Here is a 17,842-nt window from a genome sequence, read left to right on the forward strand (position 1 = left end):
ATCAGAATATTGGTGGCTTGCTGTGTATGATAATTTAGTTTTTTCTCTTTCAGGATTACACGGCTACCATATTTCTAAGGCAGCGATGGACTGATGACAGACTTTGTTTTGATGGCAATAAGAGTTTAAGCTTAGATGGCCGGCTTGTGGAAATGCTTTGGGTACCAGATACCTTCATAGTTGATTCAAAAAAGTCTTTTCTTCACGATGTCACTGTTGACAATCGTCTTATTAGAATATATCCTAATGGAACAGTCTTATATGCTCTACGGTGTGTATATACCACATAGCAACCTTTATATTTGGTTTTTACTTACATTTTAGGCTTTCCAAGTTAGCATGAGTTTGCACTTAAGAAACTGATTAGTTTGTAAAACATTATTTATAGAAGATTATGCTTTGTAATAGATTTTTGATAAGTATAACAAAATTGTAAAATGTATTGCAAAATAGCAACAAAGGTAAAATGTACTTCGTAAGAGAGAAGGGAGCAAGGAGTGGCTTTTTTAGACTGCCACTAAACTCGGCTCCTCTGGAGTGGTTTCCCATTTGGGATGCTATTACTCTTCCAAATTAAGTAACAGGAAATATAGATTTTATTTTTTTCCCCTTACAATAGACATTTGCCTGCAAATATTAGTTCAAGAAGGCTACGTAGCTTATTTTATTTTTACTGATGAGCAATTTTCTCCCATTAACCATCAGCAATCCTTTCTTTTTTTTTTTCTCGCAAGCATCACCACGACTGTTGCATGCAGCATGGATCTAACCAAATATCCAATGGATAAGCAGACGTGTACTTTGCAACTGGAAAGCTGTAAGGCACTTATTCCTTATTATTTTTATACAGTTAGAAAAGTATCCCTAATCTTCAAGGACTGCTAGATATTATTATCAAAGAGTCTGGAATTTTCAAAGAAGTCAAGGGGAAGTATGTGACCGGACCCTGTTAAAATACAATAGTATCTGTATTCATAGATAAATACATGAGGCTTCACTGAAAATAGCATGTCAGTACTGAAGGGCTGCTATGTTACTTATTATTAATGTTTAAACAAAATGTCAGGAGATTATCATAAGCCTGGTTTTGCTGCACATCCTGCAGTTAATTCTGTTGGTCTTCAGGGGGAGTTCTTTGAGCAGATATTTTCCAGCACTGCTGAGAAATTTTATGGTTTTTTTCTTTCAGGCAAAACGTATTTCCCTGCCTGTGCCCTGAGGCACAATTCCTTTAGGAAAGAGAGAAATTAGAATAAGGCCTATTCATAAGGCATAGGGTTCATATTTTATTAATTTGCTGTTTCCATGCTGAAAAAAGGTAATTTCATAGGTAGTTCAATTCTGAGATGGATATATACAACTCCTTCGATGATTTACTTAATTGTCTCTGTGGCAGTGTCCTGAGAAAAAATGTCATCAACTGATAGACCAAGACTGAATATACCTTTATAGGGTCTCATTTAATCAATCAATGTTCACGTAATTTTCATTAAAATACACTCTCTAATATAGTGTAGATGACGTCACTTTGTAAATACCCAAATGCGCATGTTTATAGGTAGCTTTTTGCTATTATTCGTATGATAATACTCTTATCAAGATATTTTTGTGGAGGATAATGGAAAAGGATGTCCAGTATGATATATATTCAAAATCTTTTGGAAAGTTTTTTGGCCCTTGGCAAACTTTATTCTTTGCTGTTGCAGTAGAGTGTGTATGTTCCTTATCTCTTGTTGGTAAGGACCAATTAGAGGATTGCTGCAAAGATTCATTTTAGTCAGAAACACAAAGAAAATCAACCCAAAAATCTTCCTCATGCATGAGTCCCCCTAGAATCAGCAATTTTGTAAGTTCTGTTTAACAGTGATTTGAATTAGAATTTGGATTAATCTTTAAATTTTTTTTTTTTTGGAGGAGCATACATAAATCAATGTATGTGGATTTCCATCAACGGCATTGCCTAATGAGTCATTTAGTATTTTCTCTAGTTCCAGAATAAAATACGTGTCCCACAGGAACTTAAAATTTATTTGACAGGATTAAACAAACAAGAATTCCCTGTGTAATTAAAACCAAGCATTTTTCAGAATGATTCCATCTGCTTTTTTAACAACACACAAGTGTCTCCCCTCTAAGGGGAAAACATAGTAATGTCTTCACAAATGCTCCCATGACAGTGGTGTTTTGCTTTGAGGAAAGCAAACCGCTAGAAGCAATGAATGCAGAACAAAAGTGTGCCTTTAGCTGTGGCCGTTTTCTTCTGTGCACACTAGTACTTTCTTTTGGGTACTCTGGAAATGGTGATTGCTCCCTCATGAGATAAGTGGTGTCAATTTATAGATGAATTATGACATCATCTCGTAATACTTCTTGTAGATGCCATTACCTGAAATTAAGAGTTGTGAATGCAAGCATGCATACACATCCACACAAATAGTGACGTTTATAAATAAAATGTAATATATATAGCAAATATTTGAGCTGAGACAAAGTGTTAAACCTTTTATTAAGTGATTACTAATGTAAAGATAAACATGACATGATATTATCAAGTAATGACTTTACATAATAAAGTATCCCTAGTGGCCTTTTCAACATACTGTTCTGCCTTTAGTAGTTAATTTTTATAGACTAATGCTTTCTACACAGCAAAATACATTGCAGCCAAACTGTCTATTGTTTTCTTTCAGCTGTTATTGCAACTGTTCAGAAGGTAGTACGGGCATATGTTAGGAGACAGGGAGATGCCACTCCGAGTCTCTGTTGATGTGACATCTGGGGACTTGGAGGGCTTGTGCCTCTGTTAGTGCTGCCAGGGGCTTCATGCTCTCTGCCATGTAGTAGGGAACACCACCGTTTATTCACACTGGGCTGAGGGATTTTTTTCATCTTCCCCTGGTCAGGCCTCTAGTCCAAATACATATTACTGCTTTAGGCCCATCTCTGAAATTTTATTTTCTATTTTAAATTTGTCCTTTAGCATTTATTCAGTGAAGAGCCACATGAAGGCACTTAACTTGTGCTTGACAATCAGGGGAAATTAAAATTAGCAACCGAAAGGTAAAAAACTAATTTGTATTAGGCATTATAAATGTTTAATTCCAAATTCACTATTTCTGTAGTTAACCCTGTAGGTATTAGCTTCTCATACTGTATCAGCAAAGTATAGGAGTGAGACATTTTGGGCTTGAGTAATTAGTTAGAATGAAAACTCAGTATCATGTAAAGGGAATAGACAGTACTTGTAAAAGCCAGATAACATGGCTTAAGGATTTTGTCTATATAAACTTTTAACACATTTTATAATTAGTAAAATATTAATCCCCCGAATAAAGAATTATTTTCACAGAGAGAGTACTCTGCTATTTGACTTTATTGACTATCAGGAAGATGCTCCTCATGAAAATTCATCACAAGTAGAATTTTGGAATTAGTATTTTCAAAGATTTTTTGTAGGCATAGTCACCAAAGCCTACAAATCATTCAGCTAATGAAAATACTGTGCCACAAAAATGGTACTGTTAAAAGCAAAACAACCTTCATTTGGAGATGTGCTTCTTCTCACCCATCTAGACATCTCCCACAGCTTGGAATATTCAGTGTCTTGTAAAAATGAATAAGGATTTACTGTGGTACTCTCAAGTTCTTTGGACCTTATTTAAATACCTGCAGTTCATTTATACTGAAGGAAAGTCAAACGAATCCATGCCTGGGGTCATGCATAGAAACTGCATCTATAAACGTCTTTACTTTGTCTTAAGGACAAGGCAATCATTTGGTTTTGGAGAATCAAAAACTTAGCTTGGACTCATATGTTTTTGGCCTAGTGTTTTGACACAGCAGTGTTTTGGCTTTTGTTGCTATAAATAGGATTATATGAGCAGAGATCCCTGGTCACGGTACCTTTTCGGAAAACTGCCAGTGGTAGTGAAAACAAGATTTACACTTTAAGAATGTTCAGGGAAAGAATTTCCAGATGGAGTTGTCATTTTTATTGGTAACCAGCACAGTGTTTTCTTGAAGTGAAATTTCTGAATTCCTGTTTTTCCCACATTAAATTGCTGTAAGAAATCAGTTCTTTTTTGTCATTGCAATAACCAAAGCTATTAAATTAAGAATGTTAAAATGCCCTTTTTTATTTTAATGCATCTCTTTTTCTGTGATTCTAGAGCTTTGTTCTTTTTGCAGCATATACCCTTGTGCAATGCATTACATTATTGTTTCACGCTTTAATTTACTTACAATTGACTGGAGTCTAAAAATAATCATCAGCTTATGTTTCTGCCCCTAAGCTTAGCTATTAACTCGTACAATATAAGTCTGTCAAATACAAGAATGATTGATCTAAGTAAGCTAAAGATGTTCAAATGCTCCCTGTTAACATGTAAATTACATTAACATAATCTTGAATTAATCATATACACTAGTCTGAAAATTGTCTGCCTTTTAATATAATGGGGAAAAGCTACAGAGGTATTTTAGCTATGATTGTGCTGCATATTGACAAGTGTGTGCAAAATACAGTTGCCTTCTGATGGATAATTCATGTCCCGTCTCAGCTCCTAATTACTGCTTGAAGGTTAAGACGAAGTCTCCTGGGGCTCCTGAAGCATCCCACGCTATTGAGCCTGCAGAAACATCAGCATCTAAGCTGATGTCCTTGGGAAGCACCCAAGCTCCAAAGCCAAAATGTCACCCCAAGTGATGACCCAAGCCTGGCTCAGAGCACAGTGCCAGTATGCAGCAGCCCTGCTGCTCTTTTTACCCCTTCATTTCCATAGGAATGAAGGCCAAATGCACTGCGTTCAGAAACAGCAGCCTGGGATGCAACAGAAGGCACACTTAATATTTAGTCCAAATGCTGGCAATGCTGTAATTCATAAAAACTGTAGCTCTGAAGAGCTTAATAGCTTTTGCCTTTATACCATGTGGTACTAGTCTCTTATCAGTTCATGTCATCTATTCTAGAATAGAACACGTAAAAATGACCACTTCCAAAAAAGTCAGCTTTTAAATCATAAGACTTTGCACGCTATTGGGAGTTTTGTTACAGACAGGCATTTTTTTCTGCCAAAACCCATCATTGCTTACATCTAATTGTACTTTCAGACAGACAAATAAGAAACAGCTGAACCGTAAGTGCACTCAACACAAATGAGTTATTGTGTAAAATAAACACTTTTGTTGGCTTATGTATCACTACAGGGGGGTATAACATCAATAATGTCATGTTTTACTGGACTAGAGGAAATGATTCAGTTCGAGGTTTGGACACACTCCGGCTGGCACAATACACAGTAGAAGATCACTTTACCTCAGTGTCCGAAGCGGTATATGAGACAGGTAAAACACTTCTAACACTTTTTAGGTACAGTTTGGAATATGGCTCTGGAAACAGAGCAGTGTTAAGGAACTGAGTGTGTTGCTTTGTAGTAGGAAAACAGTTTTAATTTTCTGCTAGATTTTGTTCTTGAAACCGTACAAGCTTGTCCAGATGTTACCAGCAGAGACCCAGATAATTGCAAAGGTTGAGGTTGCAGTGTATGCATTGTATAAAAAATGATAAACAAGAGATGTACTACTCCTCTCATGCAATGTCACGGAGAGCTCTTGTGAAGGAAGAAGAGCCTGTAAAATTGGTCATATAAATCGGAGAGAAGCCAGGGACACTGGGTATGCAGCTCGGAACAGTTCCTTGTCTTCCTGGAAATAGCCACTCTGGTTTTATGAGGCAAGAAAAAAGCCTCTAGTCAGTCATGAAAATTTCTGTGAATATGCTGGGTGCTTTTACAGCTGCAAAAATTTAGGGCTAGTGCTTGTCAGAGTTGCTCTTCGTCAGTGGCAGCTTCTGTGCAGTCCGGTGGGCAGCAGAGCACAGATTGCCCAGCCTAAGTTTCCTCTGATGGGGAAGGAGCAGAAGCATTCCTACAGACCTGCTCTTCTGCTGATCTTAGTAAACTGCTTTAGAAAGTTTCCTCTAACTGCAGGACTTTCCCTCATGAAAGAGTCTGCTCCTGTTTATTTTCCAGAGATTTTGAAAGAGCTTTCAAAGAGTTCAAGATGTGCCAGGCTTGCTTTATCCTCTTTGAGTTACTGTTTGGTCCTGCATTACTGTTCTTCACGGCATACTCAGTTTCTCTTCTGCTCAAGTCAAAATGCCAACTGAAAGAGAGGTCTTTAAATGATGACATGCACATCCTCCAAAGTTGTACTTTCACCAGAGGATGTGTTACTAATTCTGAATCACAGAAACATAGTTTCCCCATTCCATTGTTGGATATTTCTGCTTTAATAATTCAACACACAGAAGCTTTATGCTCTAATTTCAAGGTAAAAGTCAAAATTTTCTCAATGGATATAGAAGTAGAAATGAAGTACATACTATCAAGCTGCAGGATCACAAAGTATCTTGCTGCTTATGTAAGAGACGTGTGATTGCATTCCTTCTCTTTACAGCTTCTGGGTAAGCAACATTAGGTTCAATCAAAGGGGAATAATCCTTTACTGCTGTTCTGTCCAGAAGGATATTAGGACCTGCTCACTATACAGGAGAGAGGAAACTTGCTTAATTCTTACCACCTTCTATCATAGAGTCCAGACTCTGAAGCCGAAAAAGTACTATTATTTTTTACCAAATAGAATAAAACCAATTTCCAGTTGTTACTGAAGAGGCACGATGAGATGAACTGTGCTCTTTTCCATAAATTATGCTGTTTTCTTCCCTTTGTGTTGGCAGTAATCTTATGTATAAAGTCAAAAGCTACTTCTTCTTTTAATTATGCATTTTAACACATGCAACTTAATTCAATTAAAACTTCGCACACCTGGTTGTTTTAATTCTCCTGTTCAAGAAAGGCATGTTATCATGTTATGCCGTAGTTTTAAAATGGAATCTCATAATCCTCTTAATTTTCTGTTGAGTCATTATGAATTAAGTGCTGTTTTCTATAGATATTTTTTTAGGAAAGCAGTGTCTACTGTAGCCCATATTAAAAGAAAAAAGTGACCACATTATGTAATCAATATAGATGTGAAAAACGATGCTTTGCATTTCCTTAGCACCATGAATAGATAGCTGAAATTATTTTATAAATTACAGTTATTCACAAGGCTAAAGCTAAACATACAGAGAAGAGCCAGGCATAGTATTTCCTAACACAGCAAAAAAAGCAATCAGGATTTGGTACCCTGTGAACCTGACCAGACAGTACAGCTGCTGTGCGAGTGAAATATTTTCACTGTGTATATACACATATTTTAGCTGTGTATCCAACACCACCTGCATTCTCAGAGTAATAAATAGTGATATAAAATGCTTGTTCTTCTTATTGGAAGAAACATAAAAACAACGAAGGACTGTTACAGTCTAGCTTTTTGTGTAAATAATCATAGAAATAAGGCTGAGGTACACTTTAAGAATTCATTTAATCTATTTTCACGTCCCAAGGCAAGGTCATCTATATCTACTACCTACTTCCTGACAGATGTTTCTAGGAATAAGTCAGATAAACCTCCAAAATGTCTGCTTCATCCTCTGTAGATGATTTTTTTCTGGTGATTATTACATGCATATTTTCCTCATGTCTAATCTTGATCTCCCTTGCTGCATTTCAGACACATTACGTGGATACAGGAGACAAATTTCCTGCTATTTATCAGCAGCTCTTTCACTATTTCAGGACAGGTATATCTTTTCTCAGACCAATGCTTTCGCTCTTTCTAATTCATATAGTTTTCTAGATCTCTTGTCTTTGCTATTGTTCTCCCATCAAATTTCTCATATCTTTGCTGATGTACAGTACCCAAAATGGGGCACTGTATTGGCATCAGATATCCTCCCTAGAAGGAAGGGTATTACTTAAATGCATTTCTTGAACCGTGTTCCTCTTTATCCATTCCGGGTTGATATTTGCTTTTCTTGCAGAAAATTGTTGTGCATTTTTGACCTTGTTCAGTTTGTGATACCTTCTAGTACTCCATCTCCTTTATCACACTTTAGCTCTGTATTCCCTGTGCTCTGTCTATGGAGCTGGTATTTCCCATTTGAGTGTAGGAGTTTGTACTTGCTTTTGTTGAACTGCATCTTGTTTTGCTCAGGCTGATATTTGAGATAATTTTGAACTCTAATCCTGTTCTCCCATGTGCTAATGCTCCTCTCTTAAAAGACACTTGGTATATCATCGTGTTTGTTAGTGAGAAGTACTGGGCACAGGACAGACCCCATGTGTTCCCACTTGATAAATGCTTCTATTTTCACAGCAAGTGATAGCTAATTAATCTCAATTAACATCTTTAATTGGAGAAAGAAGCAAAAATGTCATTTAATACTTGAGACTAATTGGCTGTTGATAGCTTTTCTTCTAGCCAGCAACTTTCCTTAAAATCTTGCTCTTGCTACTGCAACCCTCCTGCCAAGTCTTCAGTAGCGGCAGGAATGAAGAGGCTCAGCTTGCTCGGGTCTAGTCTAACACTGAGTCTGCAGCCAGAGCCCAGAAGGCACCGAGAGTGTCAGGCAGTCAGTGCTCTCGGTGCACTTCCCCACGTAGAAAACTGTGAAGTCAGCAAACTGGCATATTCAAATGCTATTATTTTGGCAGAACAGAGGGAAAAAAGATGCAACACTTAAAGTCAGTCTCCTTTTCGTGATGCACAAAGATGTGACATTTGCCATCTTGAAAAAGACTGCAAAGGGATCTGGCTGCTGTTCCTCGTCTGTCAGTGCCAGGGTTTTGATGTCCATCACCAATGCTGCTTTGGTCTCCTTGGGCCAGAGGTCTGTCAGACCTTTGGCTATGCAGTGTTGCAACTCTGCCGACCGCTGACCACCCATTGTTATTGGCTTCTCAGGTGGGAGGTCATGACTAAGCTAGCAATGATTCTCTCTCATTTACAATTAATGATCTGAAAATCAAAAGGTATATAAACTGTAAGAGTATATAAATGTATCAGACTCCTACGCAGGGTGTGTGTTCATCAGTCAGTCTTTGTCTCTTGAAATAAAGGCATTACCTTGTTTTCTCCTCCAGGTCCATATGCAGTTTCCCCAGGCTCTGGAGATTTCTTAGTTAAACTTTTCTAGGATTTTCCAGTTCTCCATTTTTGTGGCATGGTATAGTGAATAACTTCTCTCATTCCCTTTTAAGTTCTTTTGTAATTACTCTTTCCATGTTATTTCTGAGAATATCTTCTTTGCCATACAGGGCTTACAAACAATCTCAGCATTTTATTCAGTATAATCTGATCTGGTGAGTCCTCTGTCTCCCTCACCTAAGATTCAAGGAGTTACATGTGCATGTGTCTTTTACCATGTTATGTTCAACTTACCTGTCTAAGCTCATATAATCATTCTTTGTAAGCAAGCTTTTCCACTTGAGTTGGTGTTGTAAAGTTTTCCATTGCAAGTTGTTTTTGTGATACTTCTGCACTGTAAAACTGTTCAGAAAGAAAATGATTTTGGAAAATGCATTGAAAAAGTCACAGTAACATAAAAGCATGTGGAAATGCAATGAATGGAATGAATATCAAGAATATTAAGAGAAGGTGTTTTTTTGTTAACTTCCATGAGGTTCTTTGTAGAATATACAGAAATACACATAAACATTTGAAAGACTTTCTATAGTATAATTTTTTGTAAGTTTTTTTTTTTTTTTCCTTTTAGAGGTAAGCTAAATGGATTAATATATCTGCACACAAACACTAGATGAAAGGGTTTGTGTCATTCTTAGGGAGTTTGAATTTCAAACTCATTTTTTTGTAAAGCATTTTCTTGAAGATGAAACGGATGTTGAGAAGTCTGGCCTGATCTTTAATTTCCTGTAGTTCATTTCTGAAGAACAAGTAGGAAAAGAGGTAGTTTCTAATATCTTGACTGTGAAGAGCAGAAGACTGGTTGTTCTCTGAGGGAGGGACAAAGAAGCTGTAATAACATTGACAACCTTAGCATCCTACATCAGAGAACTGCATTTTAGTTGCACACCTTATTTGTTGGGTAAAAGTGGGAACACTACCCATTCCTTAACATGTATTTTCATTGTAAACAGGCTATAAAAAAATACATACTGAAAACTACATTTTCAGCACATAGTTAAGGCAGTAAAATTCTATTTAAAGCTTTCCCATCCTGTGCCCTTAAAAAGTGCAAGAAGAGAGGAAAATGATGCGTTGCTAGAGTTATACTGATGAGTGTGTGTGAGATGTACATCACACATTTTAGGTGGCACCCAAGGGGTTAGCATACATATTTCATGATGGAGAAGAATGTGCTCTTTGTGCCTGACTGCACACCTCTGTGCAAGATGCCAAAGTGCTTCTTACATAAAGAGTGATGTGGAACAGTCTTTTACTGGAGTAGAGTTCATCAAAAAGTCCACAGAAAGTAACTGTGGGGAAGATGCTTCCATCCTGTAACACTAGAGTGGAAGTTAGGAAGTGCTGGTAGCATTTGTGGAGCATCAGTCCTTCCTTCAGGTGCTTCTGCTGTGACTGTCTGCTGGTTAGAAGGCAGCAGAAAAGAGCAGAGATGCAGTGTTCTGCCATCAGACAGGAACAGAAGCCATAGAAAAATGGAAAATCAAAAAATGGATGACCTAGGACGATAAGGAAGCCTGTTTGATTAAGTTTATTTGTATTTCTTAAGCAGTGCAGCAGTAGTCAGTGTTGATAAAATCATCAATAATACAGCAAGATCTATATGAAGTGGCAGATAGTGCTGTAAATCAGAATATTGTTTTTAGAAGCCAGAAGGCAAACTTCAAAGGCAAGTTGTAAAAAGGAATAAACTAGCTTTTCTTGCCTTCAGAAAGATCTGCCTTAGGCCTAGACCTACACCTGCTTCACTACTGGGAAAGAATCTATGCTAGTATAATTTTTATGATGCTGAAATAAAAGTGGAATCAACTGAAATTTGGTTTCTTTTACCTCTTTCTATTTTCGAGGATACTTTTAAATTTTATTTTATTTTATTTTATTTTTAAGCAGCAGAGAGAGGTAAACTAGGTAAGGAGACTGTAGTCTAGTATCTAGATTTGTTCTTGATCTATGAGTTAGAGCTACTGTGTAGTTTTGTACTTCTACCCTCTAGTAAATTATGTAATGCCCAAGTAACGCAGCTTAATCTTATTTTACTGTGGGGTGACTGAAGTAGAATACCTCACCTTCTGGTGGGTTTAGAGTATGTATATTGACAGTAATTTAGTTTCAGATTCATCTGAGAAACTGCTAACCACAGTTATTTGATAGTTGGGTAAGCGCTAACACTATGCCTTTGCTGCAGAGTTAGCTATATGCATGAAGTTTATTTCCATCACATTATCAAATTTAAATCACTGAGGTCACATCCATCTTAGGCCAGAAACTTGAATGAAAAAGTTCTTGTTTTAATGCTAATATTTTTTCAAGCAAGGGACAAACTTGACTGGTTTGAGGAGTTAACTGTAATTGTACTTGACTTAACTCTAGAAAGCCAGGACCAGGATTACACGAACCTGTTTCACTTTTGATCTGACTGATGGCACCATAGCCTCCAATGTGCAAGTCAAAGGCAATGAGATACATCATTACTATCTCATATGCAACTCACATAATATGAGTAGCAAATCTATTTCATTTGAAAGGTGATAACTTCTGATATATGGGGAGTGTAGATGAAAAAGGACTGTAATATTTCCCTATTTCTGTCTTCATATTGTCCTATTTCTCATTTCTTTAGCGTGGTAAGTACGCATTGCTTACTGTTTCTTGATTACTTCTTCCTTCCCCTTATTATAGGAGGAGCTTGTATGAATTCTATATATAGGTTGCTTCAAATTCTCCATTATAAAAGCTCTTCTGAGCTCTTTAGAGAAATGCTGACACTATTATTATTATGTCCATGATGTGTCTCTGGATTCTGGCAAGCAGAAAGCCTTAAGGTTAGAGAAATGCCTTTTCTTTGTTCCCCCAAAAGCCACTCAGCTATAAGCTGTTACATCTCTGCTTCTCTTTGTTGTCTACTTTGCTTCAGAAATTTCTGGCATAAGGAAAAATAACATGAAACAACACTGGAACATTCAAAGGGCTTCTCTACACTTGGAAATTGCAGCAAAGTGGCAAATTATGACTTTCAGGTTAGATATTTTGAACTAACTTCCTGTGTAAGTGCTTCCTATGTAAGGTGAATGGAGATACAGTTGTAGGGTGCTAATGAGGAGAGGTTATTGCTGTATGGCTGCTATGTATTGGCAATTTCAGAGTTTTCCGTCTTAAAGACAAGCTCTAAGACTGAACCACAGGAACCCTGAAGTGCTTGTGGTACACTGCAGGAAGCGTAGTCCAGTCTTTTCACTCCTCTTTGCTGCGTACATGACACCACATCCTTCCGTTTGGTCAGGACAGAAACACAAGACAAATTCCTTTTGTGGAGGATTTGGTTTCCTCCTGATGGTGTGTACCATCTGCACTCTCACACAAGCTCTGGGTTGACACACTTCCCTTGCTCACTGTGGCAGTGCCATCATCCTTCATGTCCTAGCTGCAGCCATGCCACAGTAATAGCAGTTTGGGGTACAAACACTAAACAGAAAATGTAGTATATCTATTTAAAAATACCTGTTTTGAGTCTAGTTAAGTAGCAGCTCAGAAAATTGTAAGCAAAATTATTAAAATCCTCAACAGTTTTATTAAGATTTAAATGCTTGCTCTTGCACACTAGGAAGCCATTAGTTTACAATTTCTTGTACAGACCTAATTCTCGTGCCCTAAATATATGTTATGCTCTAGTCCTTTATTGTACATACTGAGTGTTTTTCCATAGCAGTAGTGCGTGATTTAGTATAAGGATGAGTGCAGACAGGAGCAGAAGTAATGTTACACAGTGAGCTGTGAGTTTTGCACTTCGTAACTTTTGAGTACTTTAGTTTGGTCTGCTTACATTTAAAATCAGTTTTGGTGGCCAAAATGACTTTTACTGAAACAACTGTTTTGGTTAAAATCACAGTATTGATAGAGGTACACTAATGTAATGTTCTTCTCATGTGAAAATGATGATAACGGTATAAATCATCTTTGTGTCTACTGCCTCTTGGAGAGACTTAAAGTCTACTGTCTGTTTTTTTTATCCTGTTTTGGTATCAGTCAGGAATTTGAAGAAGTCAGTATGTTGAACTTATGAAGAAGAACCCTAAGTACAATGTATTTGTACCTTTAGAAGGAGAAAGATCTGACTACCAAAAAACTATTCAGTCTACTTGTGAAAAGGTAGAGTGAACATGGCAGAAAGATGAAGTCAGATTTAGATTAGATATTAGGCATTCATTTTTAACAGACAAAATGATTTTAATCATTGTAACAGATTACTGAGAGAAATGGTGGATGCTGCATGTCTAGATATCCTCAGATTAAGTCTAGATGTCTATGTGAAAGGTGAACTCTATTCCAGTTGAAGTGATTGAGTTCAAAGCAAGGGCTTACTGGGTCAATTTAATGATTTGTGATTAGGGTCAGGCTACATAATCTAGTGATTCTGATTTTTTAAGAGTTCTGTGAAACTTTGTTCTCTGGAAGCAATTTATACAATACTTCTAAAAATAGACATTTAAAACATCTGTTTCCTAGCCTGGGAGCAAGAAGACACTTATTGGCATCCATTACTTACATTTCAAGGTTTTAAAAGTACTCTTCTTTGACACTGTGTCTCACAGTGCACCTGAGGGATGTACAAATAGCCTTTCTATGCATATATTTTTGTTGCTAAAGTGCATTCACTGTTCTGTCGTTCTGTCCTGACTCACAGCACTCAGTGTTGGAACGAAATATAGGTCTTGGAGATCTTCATTTGTTGGGTTGAAGTAGACGAAGCCAAAGTTATCTGGCCACAGTATGTTCAAGCATTAGTCTCTTGTTGATATTCTGGTTCAAGAATTTTGTTAAAATAATGTTTTAAAAAACTTAAATACAATTAACACTTAATTTTGAACTTTGAACGTCAGAATAAAAAGTCTATTTTGCACATTTAGGTTAGTAAAATGCAAGCTTTTGCCTTACTTTGATCTGTTGGACTGGTAACAATTTCTGCTCCTTCACTTCTGTTGCCCACATATAGCCAAATTTTGCTCAGTTAGTGAGCTGGATATCAAATTCAGGCTCTGCTTACCAGTGTGCTGCTCCCTAATGAAACCCAGTTCTGTCTTTGACCAAGGGCCCAAACTTTCATCTCTGTTAATCAGTCATTTAGAAGCAAACCATTTCTGCCACAACAGTGACACTGCTCAGAGCGGCATGAACACTGCAATGCCCTAATATAAAGAAAAAATAGATGATGAAGCTGTGAAGATGCTGCTGGTGTTTAAGTGGAATATAAAAGGTAGGTCAGCAATATGAGAAGAGGTACCTTTGATCCACATAATGAGCAACAGTAAATGGAAAAAAAAAAAGGCAAAATAAACGAGATATCTGAGGCAGTTAAAGATAAGGACCATGCTAACTTCATAAAATTACAGTTGTTACTATGTTAGTTTATATAGTAACTCATTGTGGTAATTCTTATGAATAGCCACAGTTGAATAATTATGTGATTTTTAATTTCCTTGCATTGTGTTATATAATGAGCCATCCTTTGTACACATTGATGGATTTATTTTTTCCTTCTCTAATCCTCAGTGAATTTCCAGTTCAAGACCTCCTTAATGAAATTTTGGACATGGTGACAGGGCGTTATATGTTTTGATTTTTCCCTTCTGTTCAATTTAGAATCTTCATGATAGAATTTTTCAACAGTGTTTAATATTTTTCAAGCTTGTTTGTTAAGTTTTTACTTTATTTTAATGCAAAAAAAAAAAGTAATATGGACTGATAATTTAAAGAACTTTTATGAATTGCACCTTCACAATATTTTTTTTTGCCCTGCTCTTTTCACAGGACGTTACCCAAAGCTAGTGTTTCACTTTAATCTCAAGAGGAACATCTTGTATTTCATACTAGAGACGTATGTGCCATCAATCCTATTGGTTGTGCTCTCCTGGGTGTCATTTTGGATAAGCCAGTCATCAGTTCCAGCCAGAATCTGCATAGGTGAGAAGCTGATAAAACAAAACAAACCAAGAACTGGATCATTAAGATGCGTTATTTATTGCATCTATATGGCATCCATTTCCAAAAGTTGCAAATACCGAGTTTTATGGGATTACTTTTCTGGTTTGCCATCTGCAGTACATCATACAGATTCCACTTAAAGCCTTTCTATTCTTTAACTAAGAAGACATCTTTGGGAGCTACAGCTGACTTGGAGGCAGGGGAGGCTCCTGAAAGCAAAGGAAAATCAGTCATTTTGGAAATAATTTCAACATATTCAAGCACATGGCATGTACAGACAGAATTGTGAGGCTTTTGTGAGGTTTAATGATACATACTAATTAACACATGAATAATAAGAGAATTATAAGAGATTAAATATAATTAATTGCAAATAGAAGATATTCTGAATGGGAGAGAATGTAAATGAGTTCTGATCAGCCTGCAGGTGGAGTGGGAAAAACACTCCTACAGAACAGGGAATAAAGAAAGATTTCACATCAAATGAGGCCAGTGGACAACTGCACTGAGCAAAATGATATCTGAATGTGTTAAAGGGTCCATTTGCGTAGTATTGCAATAATAATGTATTAATCATAAATATACATTCTATGACACCAAAATATCTCGTTTTAATTTCCAGTCTTCTCAGCTTTACAAACACTTTTCATCTTAAGCATTTAACTTCAGAATCACAAGTTCATTTGAAAGTCTTCTTTCCAAAACATGACACATTAAATGCTGTGGTGTACTAGGAGTTCACAGAGCCAGGAAGAACTGTCTTGTAGCAGGGCCCTGGCAGTAGAGGCTCTCATTGCTATCTGCGTTTTATGAGAACTAACTTTTATGCATTCCACAGGGGTTACCACAGTCCTTACTATGACAACGCTGATGATGGGAGCCAGGACTTCACTTCCAAATGCTAACTGCTTTATTAAAGCAATTGATGTGTACCTTGGTATCTGCTTCAGTTTCATCTTTGGAGCACTGTTAGAGTATGCTGTGGCTCATTTCTGCACTGTGCATCAACTCAGTTCAAAGGAACTTCGAAAGGTATTTCAGTTCTTTGATTGTTGTCCTACACAACAGGCTTCAATTATACCTGCTGAAGAGAATGAATTATCTTGGCAGTAATAGTACATGCATTTAAAGAAGATTCTATTTTAGAATAAGGGCAGTGGAAACAGAATAACCTTGAGAAAAAGAAAAATTGCTGGTATACCTGGAAGAGATCAAACAAATTAATACACCCTTCCATAATGATTCTCTCTTTCGGCATGGACTTTATTTTCATTAATCAAACAATGTGCTAAACATATCACAAATATCATAGGCACCTGATGTCTCTCCAACAATGACATGTGCTTACTGACAATTCAAAAATTACACCAATCTGACTCGATCTTTTTGTAGCACAGCAAAAAAATAAAAGATTTTATCACGTTCTGTTTATGAAACCTGCACATACATGGTATGTGAGTCGGTTAACTAGCAGATAGCTTCATGTACCAGATGTATAGATCCCTGTAGCCTTCCACTTACACCTTCTCTTTCCATAGCTGCAGCTGAAGGTCGGACTGAGATTCACTTTCTGTTCTGCATTATTATTGTAATGCTTTTTGCTGCCTTAATAAGTTTCTTGCAATTCTGAAATAGTGCGAAATATACTTAAAACAAAAAGGAATGAAATCAACATAGGCGTTCTTGAGTCTGACGGTTGTCATCTTGCTGAAATAATCAGGACAGCTTCACGAAGAAATTTTGTCACGTGTCCCATCTTCAGAGTTTAACACTGCTTTCATTAGCAGTGAAAAAGAAATCACAAGGAAGTTGGAAGCTGATTGTCTTACAGCTTTTAATTACAGAACTAAATCTAATATGCATGACAAAAAAGAAAATTTTAAGCAGCTTATGAAATTTCTGGACTGATAGAAAAGAGTAATATGTGGAAAGTGAGAAATACAGGAAAAGGTTTATTTGAGTGCTATAGAGATAAACGGCTAGAAGAAGAAAGGATTTTATTTAAGCCAAACTAGAACAGAGCTTCCTTCACAAGTGCCTAAGCAAAGCTCCTCAGTAGGCTTAAGAAACAGGATATTGAGTTGAAGTGTAGAACCTTAAAACCAATGAGGATCAGCCAAGATGTGTTTTTTTATGCCTAGATAGTTCAACAATGAATATGAGAGTTTGGCTGTTTGGATGAGATATAGGTTCTGTAAATGCACAAGAATATGTTCAAAGCTGTCATTACGTCTAAGTGTGTGGAGAAGGATTGAAAAATGGATACAAAGATGAGCCACCCAGTGGGTTCTAAAAAACAGCTCTGAGAAGAGAGTGTCTGCAAATGGGCAAACACTTGTTTAGAATGAGGATTTGAGTGGAAAGCCTGAAGGTAATTTTTCTTGGCAAGGCAGCATCAGTGACAGTTTCCTCTGAACGTATCCATCTTGTGAAGTAAGTGGTTGTCATTTTGCTCATAGAGCAGAAAAAAAAACTATTGGAGTTTTTGATAAGAAAGTAAAGTGGTTTAGTGCTTGGGTGATTAAGCATCTTTGGATCTGTGAAGGGCACTTATGACTGCCCTTGCCTTTGCCTGCCTGTGTGTGAGATTCCCTTTGATCTGCAGCACACATACTAGTGCTTGGAAATGGGGTAGACATTGGAACTTGTGGACTTGAAAGATGTGTGTAGAAGTATATGGAGGTATAGCCCTAAAATGAGGAAGGAGGAAGGACTTAAGGTACAGTTTTGTGATGGACTTAATGACTGACAGGGGTAGTCTTTCACTTCAGACACG

At 37.0% G+C, this 17,842-nt stretch overlaps 1 protein-coding gene across 3 annotated transcripts in view; it reads left to right on the forward strand.

The window, feature by feature from the left end:
- Window positions 1-17,842, forward strand: part of LOC104063140 (gamma-aminobutyric acid receptor subunit pi) — a 44,277-nt gene that overhangs the window by 22,035 nt on the left and 4,400 nt on the right. For all 3 annotated transcript variants that reach the window (XM_009565295.2, XM_054071645.1, XM_054071646.1), the window contains 5 exons: window positions 54-271; window positions 735-817; window positions 5,206-5,343; window positions 14,893-15,045; window positions 15,905-16,098. In XM_009565295.2, the coding sequence (XP_009563590.2) occupies window positions 54-271; window positions 735-817; window positions 5,206-5,343; window positions 14,893-15,045; window positions 15,905-16,098 (786 nt within the window). The remainder of the gene's footprint in view (window positions 1-53; window positions 272-734; window positions 818-5,205; window positions 5,344-14,892; window positions 15,046-15,904; window positions 16,099-17,842) is intronic.

This window comes from Cuculus canorus, chromosome 7 (genome assembly GCF_017976375.1).
Source record: "Cuculus canorus isolate bCucCan1 chromosome 7, bCucCan1.pri, whole genome shotgun sequence".
NCBI lineage: Eukaryota > Metazoa > Chordata > Aves > Cuculiformes > Cuculidae > Cuculus > Cuculus canorus.